The following is a 19,527-nucleotide window of genomic DNA, read 5'->3' on the forward strand; positions in this document are numbered from 1 at the left end:
ATATGCTTTGCCATTTCTTCTAATATTAATCCACATCACTTTTAACAGATTTTAAGATTTTGTACATTCATGATGGTTTCTGAATCATGTATTTCCTGGTAGAATTGTGAAGTCAAAAGGCAATGGTTAAGGCTTCCAGTATTGGTGGCCAGAGATATTATCTATTCACTTGTTACCAGCAGCATCGAGTCCCAATTTCCCTGAATCCTTGTTAGTGTTTTGGTGGGAGAGTAGGGGAAGTGCTATTTCAACTCTTGCTTCCCTATACATTCTTAATTCAGCAAGGCTGAACACTGAAGAGGGGCATTTATTCTTTTGTGATTTGCCTATTTAAATACCATTTTTTTTTCTATTGGGAGATTAGTAGGGAGTAGTGGCGCCACAGGATTCTGGGTTCCTATTTCCTGGCTTCAAAGTCTGACCTCACCACTTTTTAACCTTAAGACCTTGAAAACCCCATGATCCTAATCCTTCACTTCCTCCCCTGCAATATATGGGCTTGAGAATACATAAATAAAAAGCCCATAGCAAGTACCTATGATACTCTTACCATTATGTAAGAACTCTATAAAGACTATCTCCCTTTTGTAACATGTATCAATTTCTACTTGTTTGGATCTTTCCCCATGGAAGAGGAAATGAATTGCAATAGCTCCTACCATGTTATTTTGTTTCATTTTATCATCTTTCCCAAATGACCATATCCTTCTATTCACATTCTCTGCAAGAATGGGCATTGAGCTGTCATTCCTACTGGTTAGTAAATGAACATCTATTTATGGCCCACTAGTAACATTACTTCTTTTTATCCTAATGAAAACTCTTCCTGTGCCTAGGATTCCAGACTCCCATAGACTTTTATTTTTGGTTAGGTGTATGGTATCACCAACCTTTGGATAGCATATTTTTCTGTTGCTAACTTATACTCCAATCTGCCTTGCACTGGCAAACACCAGGCTAAGGGCACTTTTTCTGCTGGATCCCTCAGAAGAGGGTAGTCCCTGGATTGACCATGATTGTTACTTTACTTTCTGCTGTCATTCCCCTTTAATGTTTTAAAAAAAAATTCATAGGAGATAGTGAAATATTGATGATATAAGACAAAACTGGAACATGGAAAGGTTCCTGGAGAGTAAGTCAGATCCAGCAACTGTTTCAGTACCTGAGCCCCGGGGATGTTCTAGAAATCAGGGGATACTGGCCCCAAAACAAATGATATGGCAGACAGAGCAGCTCCTGAGTCTTGGGAATTATTGGAATCTGATAGCAGTTTTAATATTGTCTTAAAAGCCAAAGAAGTCCTTAATTCTGCAAGAGGGAGACTTAGAACTTGGTTGACTCTTAACCTCTTGTGAAGGATTCTTTCTCAACACCATCCCTACCCACCTACCGGAATGCTAGCCTAGCCTGTAAGTTGGGCAAGGACACTACATTAACCTTTCCTGGGGTCAGGGCAGACCAAAGCTCCTTACCACTCCACAGCCCAAGGACTCCAGGTTTTGTCTATTAATAGAAACTTCTCTACTGGCTCATATTTCGCTACAGGCACTGCTTAAGAGTCTGATTACATCCATGCTTCTTTATAGATATGATTCCACTTCAAAAAACGCAACAGAAATGCTCTACACAAAATGGCCTTTTAATTTCCAGATGTTCCAGACATTTTCACAGCCTTGACTGTTGTTCTTTCTGCTGGGGACACTGTTCTCTAATACCTACTCATGCTTCAGGTCATTTTCCTCAGAAGCCTTTCCTGATCCAAGGCTGGATCAGGCAAACCTTAATGTCACAGAGAACTGACCATATCACAGTGTCATTGCGTTTTTGTCTTGCCCATTAAACTGTAGAGACAATGTCTTATTTTCCTTTTTATACCTCGTGCCTCATAGAAAGCAGCACTCAAAAACTGTTGCATAAATCAGCTGGTATTCTTCTCAGTATCTCATTTCTGACCTGCCTACAGCTCAACAAATCAATGCTGAAACTCTCACCATCTGTCTTGAGGCCCTGTTACTGTTCTTAGTAAAATTTTTGTCTTCCTGAAACAAAATCTCCCTAATACTGTCCACACCATCCTCCAACCTGCACTATGATAAGCAGGTGTAGTGACAGAGCCTGGGCTGCTATACCCTCTTTCTGACATTCTCGAGGAACATGAGGTTTCATTGTTACATTCCCATTTCTCCTATTTCCTGAGTATTCCTAATGTAAGAGAAAAGCTGGAAGTAGTGATTCTTCCATCTGCTGTTCCGATGTCATAGAAAAGCTTTCAAGGGACAATTTGCATTACCATTGGTAAGTGCTACAGAAAGTTTGACTGACTCAAGACCTAGAAGTTTACAACCTTTATGGAGTCGTGCTCCAAGTAAACCCTTTGACTAAACATATAAATCTGACTGAAGTATTTACAGTACTCCCAAGTTACTTTACAGTGTGGACTCTCTGATGGCGCATAAGGACTGACCTGTGCCTGAAAGCCTTCCCACATTCATTACATATGTAAGCTTCATCCCCAGAATGGATTCTCTGATGCTGAACAAGGGCTGAGCTTCTTTTGAAAGTCTTGCCACATTCATTACACTGATAAGGTTCTTCTCCACTATGAATTCTCTGATGTCTGATGAGGTTTGAACTCAAGCTGAAGGCTTTTCCACACTCATTACATTCATAGGGTTTTTCTCCACTATGTATTCTCTGATGGGTTATCAGCTCCGAGCTCTGCCTGAAAGCTTTCCCACATTCGTTACATTCATAAGGTCTTTCTCCTGTATGAATTCGTTGATGTCTAATAAGCTTTGAGCTTTGGCTAAAGGTTTTCCCACACTCATTACATTCATAGGGCTTTTCACCAGTGTGAATTCTTTGATGTATAATGAGATATGAACTTTGACTGAATGCTTTGCCACATTCATTACACTTACAAGCTTTCTCACCAGTATGAATTTTCCGATGTCTAATGAGGGCTGAGCTCTGGTTAAAGGCTTTCCCACATTCACTACATTCATATGCTTTTTCACCACTATGAATCCTCTGATGAATAATAAGATACGATCTTAAACTAAAGGCCTTCCCACACTGGTTACATTTATAGGGCTTCTCTCCAGTGTGGATTCTCTGATGTTGTGTTAGTGAGGAATGCTGTTTGAAGCTGTGCCCACATACATCACATCTATAAGGTCGCTCTTCTGTAGGAACTTTCTGATATGTTATAGAGTTTGTACTTAGAATCAAGCTTCTTTGAGGTTCATCACGATGGTCTCTTTTATCCAAAGATTTGTGTGTGAACATTACTTGACTAAAACTGCCCTCTTGGGAAGGGGATTTTAAATTCTCCCTGGTAGCACTTCCTTGCTGCCATTCTAAATTGCTTTTGTGTTCACTAACTCCTCCCAATGAAGGTTCCTGGGGAAGTCCTTGTGATTGTTTTCTCAAAGGGTTCTTTGTTGCCGATTCATTGTTCTCACAATCTGAAATGAAAATAGCAAAAGCCAGGGTTCATATTTCTCCAGTTACTCTCAATACTCACTTTCTTTGCTAGACAAAACAGGAGTTTCTACTTAACACAAGATGCCACTGTCCTCATGTATCTTTTAATTAGCCATAACAGAGTCCACCTTCCTTTCTAATACTAATGTCTCTACATAGTTTGAATTTCATCCTTTCAAGTCTCCTCTGAGATTTCAATTGATCAATTACCTATTATTCCTTGCCTATTATACTACCTCTTCCTCAGTGACAGTTGTCAGGTTTTTCAATCTTTTAAAACCAACTCTGTAACCTCACTCACTCACATTCAGAGTAAAGCTTCTTGAAAGGGTTTTTATACTCATTCCCACTCTGCACAAGGTTTCTACCTTATGCCTCCAACTCCCATACTAGTCTCATCAATGTCACCAACTCCACAGCTGCTTAATCCAATGGATACTTTCTAGATCTTACTTAGCTGGCCTCTCTGCGACACTGATACTGGGGACCACGCCTTCCTTCTAGAGACAGTCTCTTTCAGTGTCTGATTTCTGTGACTGTTCCTTCTTAGATTTAAGGTTGTAGTGGCAGGACAGACACAGTACAGGTTTTCTATGATCCAGCAGACCGGGTAAGGGAGGAGAGAGTCCTGGAGACCTCGGTGGGTTTTCAGGCTTTTATTGGGATTTATCAGGCATATGGCAGACAGGGGTGCTGGCCTGCCAGCCTCCCAGCCCCCAGCAAGTCTTCACTCTTTCTGGCCTCTCCAGCGTTCTCTCTGCTTCTCTGCTCTTGGCTTCTGCTTCTCTCGGCTTCTCTGCTTCTTCTGCTGGTGTCCCCGTGACGCTGCCCTTGAAAGTCCAGTCTTAGCCCAGATGAATCCTATCTACATATGCCCACACCCTATTCCACATGCCCACCATCAGGCATGCATTCAGGACCACAGAGTTCTGTCATCCATCCTAATGGTGGGAGGGCAGAAAAGCCTGATACTTTTTACCTTACCCTACAAAGGTCAATCACACAAACATGAATTCTACATTCTGGTCTGGGTTCTAATGTATTCTTACTCTACAAACTCTACCACCTAGACTTCAATCAGTACTTACATTAGCAATGTAATGTCTCCCCAGATCCCCAATTCTATCTTAGTTCTCTCTTTGAGCTTTAGACTCTCCTACCCAAAATGCTAATTGGGCATACTGTGAATATTTCACAAGCACCAAAAATTCCTAAACCAAACAATTGAACACATCATCAGATGTATTTTCCCCTTATGTTTTCCCATTATATGAATAGCACAACCATTAACCAGGTTATTCAAGATGGAAACCTGAGTATCATCCTCAAATCCTCTCCCTCCACCTCCACTTTTTTTTGGGGGGGCGGGGGAGAGAAGTTTTTATTAACAGAAGACATTAATAACTTAAAAAGATTAAGTTGATATAATCAGGCTCCTCTTTTAGCAGTTACCAGCTACTGCAATGCAACTGAAATATGCAAAAAAAAAAAAAAAACCCAAAAAACAAACCCCCAAAAAACAAGTTGGTTTTGCTCTACCCCACCTCTTATCATAATACATAATATGTCTTGATTTATTCACTGTGGTTACCTGGACTACACATTTTTTGACTTCCTCAAATTCATTCTCCACTCTGCAGTTAAATTCTAAAACATAAATCCAATCACACCTGTGTCCAAAATCCTTCAACTGGACTCCAACTCTGTACAATCTAGTGAGGATAACAGGTAAGGTTTATATCCTAGGTCCCATTTTCCTCTTTTCATCTCTCACCAGTACTCCCCTATAACTTCTCTATTCAAGTTATATTGAACAAGATTTTCCTCCACAAATGGATGGGATTACGATCCACTAAACCCAGAGCAAGTTGAAAATATCGTAAATGGAAAATGCATTTAATACTAAGGTACTGAACATCGCAGTGCAGCTAGCCTACCTTTAATGTGCCCAGAAAAATTATATTAACTTACTGCTGGCCAAAATCATCTAACACAAAGCCTACTTTATTAAAAAAAAAAAGGCATTTAATATCTCAGGTAATTCATTGAATACTAACTAAAAGTGAAAAACAGACATGATAGAACATGAAAACAAAACACGATATCCAAAAAACATTGGCAACACTGTAGAGTATGACCTCATCCTGGACTAACTGGGGCTTCAGGTTACTGCCACTACCCAGTAACACCAGAGTATTGTACTACACATCGATAGCCCAAGAAAAGATGAAAATTCAAAATCTGAAATAGAGTTTCCACTGAAAAAAATCACTAAATGGGGCCCCGCACTGTCCCTGCAGTTCCCGGACATTGTATTCTCTCACCTTTAGCAATTTGTGGTTGCTGCTGTGTAATATACAGAAAATATGTATTTGGTCTTCATCCCCAGTTTCTGGCAGAGCTTTTAAGACACTTGGAATTTCTTGGGTGGTAGAGGTGAGATGTATCTTATGTTACTCATAATGAGCCCCTTTTAACCACACCTAAGTGATTGATTACTGGAGAATGGGGTTTATTTGCCCCCATTATATAACTGGAGAGTTGGATCTTCCAGTCCTACCCTGACCTCCAGGGAGAGGGGCTGGAGATAGAGTCAATCACTATTGGCCAAAATTTAAACAGTCATGCCTAAGTAGTGAAATCTCCATAAAAAGATTGTACAAAATGGCTCAGAGAGTTTCAAGAATGATGAATGCATTCTAGAGTCTGGAAAGTGGCACACTAAAAAGCCACAGGGACAGAAGCTCCTAAGAGCAGGACACTTCTCTCACTCTCTTCAACAGTCAGCATATTTTTTATAATATGCTGGTGAAAGTAAATCAGGTGTTTCCAAGTTCTGTGACCCATTATTGTAAATTGTGAAACCCGAGGGAGGTGGTCACAAACTCCCTGAATAGCCAAGATGGACAGAAGGTTAGCCCAAGGAATAGCTACTTGAGATTGGCATTTTAAGGTTGAGGGGCAGCTTGTGGGACTGAACCCTGAACTATGGGACGTGTGCTAATTCTGGGTAGAGTCAGAATTGCTTAATGCCAGGGAAATCCTACACTTGTGATGTTAGCAGTGTTAAGTAGAGAAACAGTTTTCCCTTCCTCTTCCCATCTATTTACTTGACTTTCTCCTATGCACAGTTCAAGTCTTAGCTGAGGTGTCTTTCTCCAAAGTGTTCCTGGAACCTCTAACATTGAGTAGTCAGGTGCCAAACATGTGCTCCAAAATACCCAGTGGCTACTTTTATTATATATTGCAATGGCATTTTTGCTTGTCTAGACTATAACATTTAGACCATAACATTCTTTAAAGACAGAGACCTAGTACACACCACAGTACTAGATATGTTTTAGCACCCTAAGGAATTACATAATGAAAAAACAAGCGAATAACTGACACAAAGAGGGAATGACTACAATGCATGAAGATTGCTGAATACAAAGTCACTGTCGTGAGCATGCAGGTCTAGAACAATAAAGGTGAGGCTCACATCTGACATGTCTGTAAAATGCAATTAAAACTAGAGATCTAATTGCTAATAATTTCCAGATGAGTTTCTATTTCTTACCACTTTTGGGGGAAAGGCAAGGTTCCCAGGGATTCAGCTGTGTCTTTAACTCTTGGGGTGCTCCAAGACATGTCAAATCCTTCCAAGGCACTGCTGGTCCCTGTGGACTAACTGGGACCTGAAATCAGTAAAATATGGTTAGCTTTCTGAGGAAATCCCTAGGGAAACTACTCAGTAAAAATTTCAAAGAGGTCAATGAAGACATTTCCTGGGATGAGGGGTAAAGAACAACTTAAGGATAGAGACTGGTATGGTCCTAACAGTCACTTCCGGGTTATGATTCAGTAAAGACAAATTTTCATCCTATTGTTACGATGACTGACACATGCTCCAGTCTGTAAATTCCTTTTCCCACAACATATTACTTCTCCCTGTTCCCACCTGCTGCCCTGGATCATCAAATTCCCTCTCCAGATCCTCCAACAGCATGACAGCTTCCTCGCCGCTTCGTGGACTATGTTGCTGAACCCAGATCTGCAGCTCTTCAGGCAAAATGCTCAGGAACTGCTCCAGCACCAGCAATTCCAGGATCTGCTCCTTTGTGTGCAACTCTGGCATAAGCCACTGATAGCAAAGCTCCTGGAGTCGGCCCAGCGCCTCCCGGGGTCCGGGTGTCTCCTGGTAGCAAAACTTTCTGAATTGTTGGCGAAACAATTCTTGACAGGATCGGGTACCCCTATTCTGTTTAAATTTCGAGGCCCAGGAAAGACTTTCTTCTACTTTCACTAGTATTAGTTCTTGTTCCTGAGGATTCTGAGGTAGGAGAGTTGAAATTGCTCTGGATTCCACAGCCATTCTGCACTGAAACAGCTTAGCAAAAAAACTGACTACAACTGGGTGGTGTGCTTCAGGTTTTTCTTTGAGTAAACTTTTTATTTCCTGAAGGATATAAAAGCACTGTTAACTTACAGCAGTGGAAAAAATTACTAAGAACTTAAATAATAAAGATCAGTCATTACAGTAACATACTGAAAAAGGTTTGGGACTGTAACTAAACTAGTGACAAAAATCACTCACCTCATCAATGTCTCCTAACTTGCAGAATCCCTGCCACCAGGGGTTAAATAAATTATTTTAGAAGCTTTTAATGCAGTACTAATATACTGAGAAATTTCCCTTTCAAGTTACTTTCAATTCTAATTGCACCAAGGAGAAAAATCTGTCTTCAACAGACATGTAAAATTTAGAGCTCCCTTTTTAATAAAAGCATAGTCCTCAGACTTCCAACGGTAACAATATCAGCTAGGGCTTAATAATGTTGTTTTTAAAAAATGTATTTTAAATTACTATTTATAGCAAATAATGTTGATTTTCATCTCAGTAGTAAAACTTCTTAAAAAAATTCTTATTAAGCACAAGTTGATTTAAATACAAAATTATTAGGTATTTGCAATTGCATCAAATTTGATATTCACCGAATTCAACAACATTGGGCACTTACTATAGGTAAAAAGGGATTTGCTCATGAATAAGTCAGTCTGAGGAACTAACCAAGAAGTATTTGTTAAATACTCACCATGTGTTCAAAAACATGTTGGATGTAGAGATACAAACAACAAAAAAGATCAACCTCAGCTCTCAAAACAGCTTAGAGTACACTGGAGTAAAAACTTTTCAAGTGAAATGTTAACAAATAATTATGTATTATTTTTTGCAATAGAGATAAAACATGATCTGGTTTTAGGATGGGTAAATACCGACAGGCAGGTGTGCGCTTGCATGAACAGGACCGATAAGTGGACTTTAACCCTAACACAATTACTTGCAGTGATCAGAATATTTAAGTTACTCGTCTGTGGCTTAATAACCAGCCTGGGTCGCACTCGCCTATTTCTCCATCCCGTTAAAGCACAGCATTTGCGAAGTCGCGGGTCAGGAGGAATAACTGTCCTTAGCGCTGGAAAGCAGGGGCTGCAGCGCTGGCCTCCTCTGCGTCCCCAGGACGGTCGGAGACGCCGCCGGACAGGACGCGACTCGGGGACCGGCAGGCCGAGAAGCCCAGCTCCTGCACCCGCGCCCGCCGCCCGCGCCGCGCGGCCTCCCGCCCTCCCCCGCCTCAGGGCCCGCGTCCCTCACCGCAAAGCCCAGGAGCGGCCAGAACCTGAGCCGCAGACCCGGAGCGCCGAGCCACAAAGACCGGAAGTGCGCGGCGATGACGTTCCGCTCGCGCGCCCTCCCGAGACCCCGGCAGCCCCGCCCCATACCCGCGGGCAGCCAATCAGCGCCGTGGATCCGACGCTTCCCACCGCCTTTGCTGCGGGGCTGCGGGCCCCGCAGAGCGTCAGAGCCCGCGCGTGGGCGCGAGGCGAGGGTGCGTGGGGGGGGGCGGGGTGCGTGGGGGGGCGGGGTGCGTGGGGGGCGGGGTGCGTGGGGGGGGCGGGGTGCGTGGGGGGGCGGGGTGGTGGGGGCCGCGGGTGGCCCCTCCCGCGGGGGCGCCGCTCGGCCTCTGCGCTGGCTTTTCCCCACCGCGGTCTGCTAGACGTGGTGTCCCCCCACTCCCGGTGCATTCCATCTCCAGTTTTCCCGAAAAGTATTAAGATTTTCTTGTGATTCCAGGACTTTCCCCGTTTCACCTGCAAAATATAAACCCGTGGGGGGGTCTCCCTGGTGGCGCCAGGGGTTAACACGCAGCACTATGAAGCTATTTGCAGCCACTGCAGCGCGAGTTCGAGCCCCGCCAAGGACCTACGTGGTACAGCAGACCTCTCCTGACTCCCCGGCTGCTCCCCTCAGCAGTGTATTTCAGTAGATCCTCCTATTCTGCTCCACGCCGTCTCTGGGGAATCCTCTCACGCCACCCACCTCTGGCCTGAGCCCCAGTTCTTGTATGCATAAATAAATCTTTAAAAAAAAGTAAATCCGTGGATGAACAGATGGAATAACCACTGAATAACAGATTGAATAACAATCATACTGCTCTTCCCTCTGCATAGCATTGAACCTGAAACTGCGCTGTGTGGTAGCTATGTTATGCCCCTTTTACAGCCATATAGCCTGTGCAAAGTCGAGGGAGACGCCAAAGTCTCCACAGTTCAAGGAGACTTGGGTGTCCCAGACTGAGCTTCTAATATAGGGTTTTCCCATGTTTTCTAAAGCTAGTGGGTATTGGTCGTAGTATTTAAAGTATTCTTTGGCTATTTAGTAGGTGAAAATGATGTCATTTATTGTTTTAATTTTCATTTCTTTTAAATTAGTGAGCTCAAGATTAAGATATTTCCCCTCAAATCTATTGAACATGAATGGCTCTAAAGAGAAATGGCTTTTCTCATTTTTTAAAAATTGAGGTGTCATTATTTTTCTTTAATATTTGTGGGAGTTCTATTTGCTAAGGCTATCAACTCATTTAGTACAAATATTTTCCCTTTTATTTTTATTTAGTCTTAGATGTTGATTCAAAGAAATAAATATACAGACACATTCTTTTGTGAGCTACTACATTAAAATATATTTTGAAAAAATAGTCATTAGGACTGAGTGGTTCAGGGCCTCCCTGGTGGCTCAAGGGCTTGAGACGCAACTTAGGAGGCTATCTGCAGCCACTGCAACACGAGTTCGATCCCTGGCCAGGGAGCTGCCCACATGGTGCAGCAGATCTCTCCTGACTTGCCTGCTGCTCCCCTCAGCAGTGTATTTCAGTTGATCTGCCTGTTCTGTCCCCCACTCTGTCTCTGGTGAATCCTCTCACCGCCCCCCTCCATGCTTCTTGTATGCATAAATAAATCTTTAAAAAAAAAAAGAATTGAGTGGTTCATAATTCTTAATCAATGTGAAGTGACTAGAACATTTTTAAAGCTAGAGAACAAATATTATTACTTTGTGTTTCCATTATCTGTTGTATACAAAACCATTCTAAGTCTTAGTGACTAAAAACAGCAGGTGTTTTATTGCTTATGGTTCTGTAACCAGGAATTTAGGCAGCAGGAATTTAGCAGAGGTGGCTGGTCCGTGTTTTATGAATGTGGCATAACTGAACTGGAAGATGCAAAGTGGCTTCACTCACTTTGCTGTGATCTTTGTGGTACCTTTTAATGGGAGTTATGTGCAACTTCTCCGTAAGACCTCTCTCCTTGTGTAACAGGGTGGTCCCCAGCAAAGGGGGAGGTTCCAGGTTCCTTGCCCCACCCAAAGGAGGGTGGAGTAGTGTCAGAGAAGGTAAGAAGCTGCAGAGGAGACTGAGAAGAAAGGAAGCAGGAATGAGAGCCAGAAGGAGACCTGGAGGAGGCAAATGGAGCAGAGACACATGTGAAGAAACTGAGCTTGCCTTTTGGTCGTGGACTGGGTGACACAGATGTGGGTGAGAGACCTGTGGGGAGGATAACAGTGGCAGCTTTTACCTTGATTTTGATTTTGCTCTTTTCCTCCCAGACTTGTCTGGTTGTTTCTGATCCTTTTCTGTGGGTCCCCACTGAAAGGTGCTTTAGGCTTGTGGCAGGCTTTTGGGCCTTGCTCTGGGCCGATATCGCTTGGGTGGCCTTTTACCCAGAAGGGGATGGGTAATTTTGGGTGCTTGATTTAGAAACTATTCTTTCCTGTGTTGTTTACTAATTGTATTAAAGTTCCTTTTCATTAAAGTCTCATATGTTTTGTGTTGATGCGGCGGATGGCAAAACCTATTTAGAGCAGGCAGGTTTGCGGGGTCTGGGGTGCCCCTCTCGCTGCCCTGTAACACTTGTATTTCTTATCCTTCAGGAATTTAGCCTAAACTTTCTTACATAGTGCCTGGTTTCTAACAGAGTAAAGGTGAATGAGAAGATGCCTGTTCTCTAAAGCCTTAGGTCTGGAATTGGCTTTATATTTCTTTTGCTATTGATATATTCTGTTGGCAGAGGGACTAGATTCATGGGAAGGGGGTGTAGACTCCACTTTTTTTAATAGGAGGGAAGCTTAAACAGAGGAGGAAATTTTGGCAGTATTTTTTTTGCCTCTATCATAGCCTATTATATTGAGAAGCCTGCTACTTAGGAGTGGAACTGGTGACAGAAGGAATGCTTGCAACTGCAGAATAGAAAACCATACTAAAAGTTTTTATTCTTTAAGGTTTTTTTTATTATCCCACATAGCTTGATGTGTGGAAATAAGGCCACATTAGGATTCCTTAATTCAATAGTATGTTTACATTATTTTAATGTAAAAAAACAAAAATCACAAATTTAGAGATTGGATTGACTTCATTCAATGATTCATGAATTGGGCAGCATCTCACCTTGATACTTGAAGGATTTACACAAAATGGAGAGTACTTACAGAGAGGAGAGTAGGATGAGGTTATTAGCAAAAGAAAGGTTATTTCAGGTAAAACCATCTTTCCTCAGGGGCTAGGCAGGGCTTTCTTATCAGGCTGATCTGGAAACACCAAATTGATTGGTTTAGGTTTATCCTTTGGGATAGATTGAAACTGCAGTGAGATTATGAAGGCTGAGGGGCCTGGCAAAAAGGATTCTATTTTGAGACTATTCTTTTTATTTTTTAATACGAAATGAACCTGGGGTTTCCTTTTGATCAGATACGATACAATTGCCTTTGAAAGAAAAGTATTATACACAATTCCCTGAGGGATGGGAGGTACCACATGCCATAGAGGATCACATGGGGCCACTCATATAGAGAAGCATAGAGAAAAAGAGAACTAGGACTAAACCTGTATTATTATAGTGACAGCATGTATTCAGGCAGGGAGATCCTCTATTGTCAGGGAGCAAAACACAGTTAAGGCTTGTGGTTTATGGGTTTGGAATAAGATTTCCTCATGCCCATTGGTGGAGGTGTATAAAACCTTGGGTAATTAGCATGGCCCCATGACTCCAAGATACCAAATCAGCAAATACAGAAAATGAAGAATAGCTATTATGCTATTATATTCTATTGCTGTTTCTAATGATGTCACCCATTTAGCTTTGTGCTTTTTATAAAGAGATAATAGATGTATTAACTGGAAGAGACAGTGGTTATTTGTCACATACAAAAGAGTAAACAAAGCCCTTATTTACTAAGTTGTTTCTCTTTGCTTTAATGTCAAAGAAAACCCTTAGAGTTGCTCATGAAGTGCATTTTTGCATTTATTATTCTTAGAACAGAATTAAACCTACAGATAGTTTATATTATTGTTTTACTTTCCCCCCCTGCAATGACAAATCACTAGAAAGCATCCCATCCTGGTTCTTAATCCTGTCAGCCACTTCAGAAAGATGTCTCACTAGGATTCTGTTCAGACTTAGGGGTGACTCACAAAGATCGAAATTTAGCTTATGAATAAAAGAAAACAATGCCTTTCTACATACATGTACTTTGCATAATAAAAAAAAACTTAGCTAAAGAAAAAACATTTTCTAATGTTTTTGTAGTTAGTCTGGAAAGAAAGCTTTAAAAAATACAGTAGCACTTGAGTGCACTTGAGTACCTCATTTTATTATACCTAGTATGACATGTTTAAAAATCTAATTTGGTTGCCTTAAGCTTGCTGTTACTTGTCTTCATTCTTTAGTTATAGCAATTATCACTAGAAGGAGATTTAAGTTTTAATTGAACTTTTTACAGAACAGTGAACTAGCTGAATATTCATTGCATTTCTGTTTGACAATGCCTAATGAGAAATTCATTTCTTTCAATCTTGTTAGGCAACCTGGTTACCTCCAGGGCTCCTGAATACCAAATATATTTATAATTTAAATACCTTTTCAAGAGGTACAACCTAATATGCCTACCTTTTCTGGATTTGCCTTGCTTTTAAAAATTCATTATATTATGCTTTTATGACTGGGATCATACTGCTGCAGTAATAACTCTAACCACATAAAAGGCAATAAGATTGAAAAGATCCACTTGAATACCTTTATGAATAACGTATTTTCCTAACTTTATATAAGCTACAAGTTTGAAATTTGGTGATTACGCATATAGAAATTTTAAGCTGATTTTCATTATGCAGAATGGAAATAGGTAACCAAAGGGAATATTTGGGGCCACTGCTTTGAGGGGGGAGGGATATTGGATATGGGCAGAATAATGTAATGGTTACAAGTTCATATTCTGGAGCAAGACTGAGTTCAAATCCCTGCTCTATTGATTATTAGCTCTGTAACCTTGTACAGGCTTCTTAAACTTTCTATGACTTAGTCACCTTTTCAGAAAAAAGGATGTAGTTATAGTAGTGACTCATAAGGCTATTGTGACCATCAATAGTTAGAACTAATACATTTAGAACAATGCTCAATGATTGTGTTTGTTAATATTGGGGAGAGGAGGGACTGATTTGATGTGGAGAATGTGGAGGCTGGAGGGAGAAACATTTCTTCAGATCTGGATTTGCCTAATGTTAATTATTCAGGATCTATGTTAAAAACATACATTTCTAGGCCTTCAATTCAAACACCTAGGGAGGGTTCTAGGAATTTGTATTTTGACCAAATATCCCAAATGATTCTTATTATGCAATTAATTTGGGAAACTGTGATAGGGTAGAGAGCAGACATCAGAATCAGACGGATGTGGGCTCTGATCCATTTGTTAAGCAGTTATGTCTGTGTGTCTGCATGTTGCAGGGACTGTTGTAGATTGCTGGGCATATAGCAGAGACTAAAACTGACAGATAGCTCTCTCCTTATTTTGTGCTTATAGAACATAGAGTCCACTGGGATTCCTACTCAAAAATGCCAACCTCTACCTCCCTGAGTGACTTTTAAACAAGAAAAGCTATTTTTTTTTTTTTTTGGTTACAAAACCGTGAATTCATTAAAGAAAAATACAAATCAGAACCAATGAGCTCATGTTGGAAAGGGAAACCCTCAGGTGCTCAGAGACTTTATGTACTTATAAGTGAAAGAAGTTAGGAAAAAAAAAAAAACCGGTGGGTTTGGTGGTTTAGTGATGATGTTTAAGAGGTTTTACCTTTAAATAGAAATTGAACCACTTGACCACAGAAAAGCAAATGTGACCAGATTTAGTTTCGTTGACTTTTGGGTTTTTGTGTTTACTCTCTGATTGGCTAGTTGCCAAGAATAAGAGGCTGTTTTGACAAATCTCTTTGAAAAGGGAAATTATGGCAGTTGAATTTTAGTTTTCTCTTTCTCCCAGGAAGGTATGTTCAAACAAAGGAATGTTTTCTCTTTGTTTATGGCTTCTTATAAGAGGCCATAATTTACCTTTGAAAATGGTTTTGTGCTCTTTTGTTAGAGGATCCCAAAAAGTGCTTGACAGTGGTTTGAATTGAAGTTCATTTTAACATAACCTGTGCCCTATCTGCTTCTAGGGTCAACGCGGGAGTGGCTAGTCTATATTGTTTTGTTCTTTTGGTAAATGAATGAAAGAATACAAAGGTTAAGATTAATGTCAGAATGCTGCTTTAATTCTGTAAAAAATACTTATTAAAGATAAATATTTTCTTTTTTTTTAAAAAAAAGATTTATTTATTTATGCATACAGAACTGGGGTACAGACCAGAGGTGTGGGGTGTGTGTGTGAGAGGATTCACCAGAGACAGAGTGGGGAACAGAAGAGGCCAAGCAGAATGACTGAAATACACTGCTGAGGGGAACAGAGGGCGGGTCAGGAGAGGTCTGCTGCGCCATGTGGGTAGCTCCCTGGCTGGGGATTGAACTCATGTGTGGCTGTGGAAAGCTTCATAGGTTGCCTTTTAACCCCTTGTGCCACCAGGGAGGCCCAAGATAAATATTTTCTTAGAGTCTTTCAGAATAAAACTATTGATTATGCCTTCTAGATTTATTTTGCTCTGGATATTGAGGTTTACTACTATTAACTTTTTGTGCTTATGCTTTACAAGTATAAAAACATTAGCAAATAAATAGTGGATATCACTGTTGGGAAAATGAAGTGTTCTTTTCAGTGGTATTTCAGTCAACTGAAGTTTATCTCTTCAAGAATTTAAGTTATCACATTTTTTGCCTATTCTAAATGTGCTACACAGTCCCATACCCTTTGTGAGAAAGTATATCGAAAAATTTTAAGGCTCTAATTTATTCTTATGCTAAAGTATGAGTTTGAGGATCACAGAAGTATGGTGATAAGGATACATACTTCTCATTTATTACTCAGCCGGATACAGTCCAGCTTCCTCTCATCATTGCATTGAGCTGTAATGACCAAATACAATGACTTTGTCTCAATCTTTACTCTTCTTGAACTCTAGCATTCTTCACTGTTGACTGCTTATCCTTTTTTTTTCTTTCAAGTTTCTAGGACACTATTTTTTTCTCCGCCATTCCATTACCCTTTGCCTAGCTAGTTTCTCATTAATACCTACTTAATTTATGTAGGCTTCTGCCAAACTCATCTCTGCTACTCTTCTCATTTGCAAATATATTTCTTCTATTGGGGAGTGATTTCAGTCTTCTGTTCATCTATAATGATTTCCAATTCATATTTTCATTTTGAGTTGTCTACTAAAAGAAGATTGAATGTCTTTGACTCTAAATGTGTGGATTTTCCAAATAATGCAACAGCTTTCTGAGGACACCAACTGGGTACACTACAGATTCATTCAATTCTGACACTAGCTACCCAGAGTTAGCACAGACCCTAAGGTTAAGGGCTCAGTCCCACAAGACTATTCCTCACTTTAGACACGAACACAAGACCATCCGTCACTTTACACACCAGGAACAAGTAGTGGGCTCTCAGATTACCCACTGTCTGACTTGGCTACTAATTGGAGAGTCCCACAACCCATTAAGGTTCAAAACTTTTCTATAAATCGTTCACAGATTTATAGCAAAGAAATGGCATATTGGCTTATTATAAAGGCTGTAAATGGGTAGCCAGCTGAAGAGGTATGTAGGGCAAGATCAGAAAGGTCTGAGTGCAGGAGCATCTGTCCCAACCGTTTGGACCGTGCCACCTGGCATATGGGTCTGCTCATCAATCAGAAATCTCTCTGAAGTTGTTATTATTTTTTTTTTTAAACAGAAGTCATTTTTTTTTTTAAAGATTTATTTATTTATTTATTTATTTATTTATTTATTTATTTATTTATTTATTTATTTATTTATTTATTTATACAAGCACTGGGTACAGTCAGAGGCGCAGGAGGGTGAGAGAATTCACCAGAGCCAGAGCGGGGAGCAGAGCATGCAGAAGGACCAAGGTGAGGGGAGCAGCGGGCGGCAGGAGAGGTCTGCGCGCCATGTGGGACCCTCCTCTGGTGGCCGGGGAGCAGCCGGGGATCGAACCGGCGCTGCAGAGGCTGCGGGCAGCTTCGCAACCCAGCTCTCAACCGCTGCGCCACCGGGGAGGCCCCTGAAGTTGTTATTTAGAATTTTTATGGAGGTTCCCTCATAGGCATGTTTGATCAGATTAGTGACCACTGATGTTTAACTCAATCTCTAAATATCCTCCACTCCCTACATGTTGGGAATAGGATGAAAGTTCTGAATATCAAATCATCTGACTGTTTCCTCTGGCAATCAGCTCATCCTCTCAGCCACCTCATTAAGATAAATGTAGGTCGGGCCTCCCTGGTGGCGCAAGGGGTTAAGACGCAGCCTGTGAGGCTGTCAGCAGCCTCTGCAGCAGGAGTTCGATCCCCAGTAGGGAGCTACCCACATGGCGCAGCAGACCTCTCTTGGCTCGCCTGCTGCGCCCCTCAGCAGTGTATTTCAGTACATCTGCCTGTTCTGTTCCCCACTCTGGCTCTGGTGAATCCTCTCACCCCCCACACCTCTGGCCTGTACCCCTGCTCTTGTATGCATAAATAAATAAATCTTTAAAAAAAAAGATAAGTGGGGCCTCCCCGGTGGTGCAGCGGTTGAGCGCTGGGTTGCGAAGCAGCCCGCAGCCTCTGCTGCGCCTGTTCGATCCCCGGCTGCTCCCCGGCCACCAGAGGAGGGTCCCACATGGTGCGCAGACCTCTCCTGCCGCCCGCTGCTCCCCTCAGCAGTGTACTTCGGTCCTTCTGCCTGTTCTGCTCCCAGCTCTGGCTCTGGTGAATTCTCTCACCCTCCCGCGCTTCTGACTGTACCCAGTGCATGTAAAAAACAAACAAACAAACAAACAAACAAATAAATAAATAAAACATGCCTCTATTAAAAAAAAAGATAAGTGTAGGTATAATTGAAAGAGGCTTGTTCAGAGTAGTAATTTCACCCTACCGCTCAGGCTATTTCAAGGGTTTTAGTAGCTCTGTGTTAGGAACTGGGGGTGAAGGCCAAATACGTATATTTTTTAGTATATCACCGTATTACAGCTACTAAGTACCAAATCTTAATTTCCAGCATATGGGAAATTCTAACCTGGACTGTCTACTAATGTGTCACCATTCACAGCCAAATCCAATGTGACAACTTCCTTCATCTCTAATCTTACTACTAATAGTGAATTTTTATTATTATAGAATTATACTGATCGAATAATTGTTTACTTTATTAACTTGTCTTTTTTGTCTTACACTGTCATGACTCACAAATTTTAGGGCCAGTGAAAGGAACCAGAAAAAAATTGGCCATTTTAAAACTCTGGCACTATTGGATCATCATCTGAAATAGCTCATATTTGTTTACTTTTCCTTTTTCCTTTTTCAGTTCAGGCCTTTATTGTCTTTCTTGTAATGGCTTTTTAATTGATTTCCTTGCTTCTTGTCTGCCCTCATATTCCAGTTGCATTTTTCAGATTGATGCCAGAATCTTAACACATGAATCTAATTATGTAATCATCCTATTTATAAATCTTTGCTGCCCTGCTATGTGCTCACAATATAAAGTGCATTTCTTTGCTATGCCATTTAGCATCTTCTTCCTTCTGACTCTTTGCTATTGTCTCCCTGTGTACATGGCCACCGATACTGATGTGCCATTTTGATTTTCCTACTTTGTCCAACTTCCTTGTCTTTATCCTGTTTTCTTTTTTAAGATTTATTTATTTATGCATACAAGAACTGGGATACAGCCCAGAAGTGTGGGGGGTGAGAGGATTCACCAGAGACAGGGTGGGAAAAAGAACAGGCAGACTGACTGAAATACACTGCTGACGGGAGCAGTGAGCAAGACAGGAGAGGTCTGCTGCTCCATGTGGGTTGTGGCTGCGGATAGCTTCATAGTGCTGTGCTTAACCCCTTGTGCCACCAGGGAGGCCCTATCCTGTTTTCTTTAATGCAACTTTTTTGCTTTCAGTTGACATCTTCTGCACCATTTAAGTCAGTTTATATGTTGTTTTACCTGTGAAAACTTTCTCACCTGCCTGGGAAGGACTTATGATTTGCTTCTTTTTTTTTTTTTTTTAAAGATTTATTTATTTATATAAGAACCGGGGTACAGGCCAGATGCACGGGAAGGTGAGAGGATTCATATGATTTGCTTCTTTTGATGTACACATGTTGATATTCCCAGGATCTAGCAGTGTTCTTTGTGCTTGCTATTAATTTCTTTTTAAAGTTTTTAGAAACTACCCTTAAAAGGTAGTTTTTCATTGCAGTTTAGTTTTTTATCTGGTAAATTTCCTTTCTTTGATTTTGTAGCAAACCAAACCGATATCATCAA

General features: G+C 41.1%; 1 protein-coding gene across 1 annotated transcript in view; it reads right to left on the reverse strand.

The window, feature by feature from the left end:
• The window catches only part of LOC119243102 (zinc finger protein 271), a 33,112-nt gene extending 23,930 nt beyond the window's left edge, over nt 1-9,182 (reverse strand). The window contains 4 exon segments of the mRNA XM_037508654.2: nt 2,426-3,467; nt 7,046-7,163; nt 7,427-7,924; nt 9,122-9,182. Coding sequence (XP_037364551.2) covers nt 2,426-3,467; nt 7,046-7,163; nt 7,427-7,840 — 1,574 coding nt within the window. The 5' untranslated portion in view covers nt 7,841-7,924; nt 9,122-9,182.
• Between the last annotated feature and the right edge of the window lie 10,345 nt (nt 9,183-19,527).

This window comes from Talpa occidentalis, unplaced genomic scaffold, assembly GCF_014898055.3.
Source record: "Talpa occidentalis isolate TD23 unplaced genomic scaffold, MPIMG_talOcc4v2.1 talOcc4.13, whole genome shotgun sequence".
Lineage (NCBI taxonomy): Eukaryota > Metazoa > Chordata > Mammalia > Eulipotyphla > Talpidae > Talpa > Talpa occidentalis.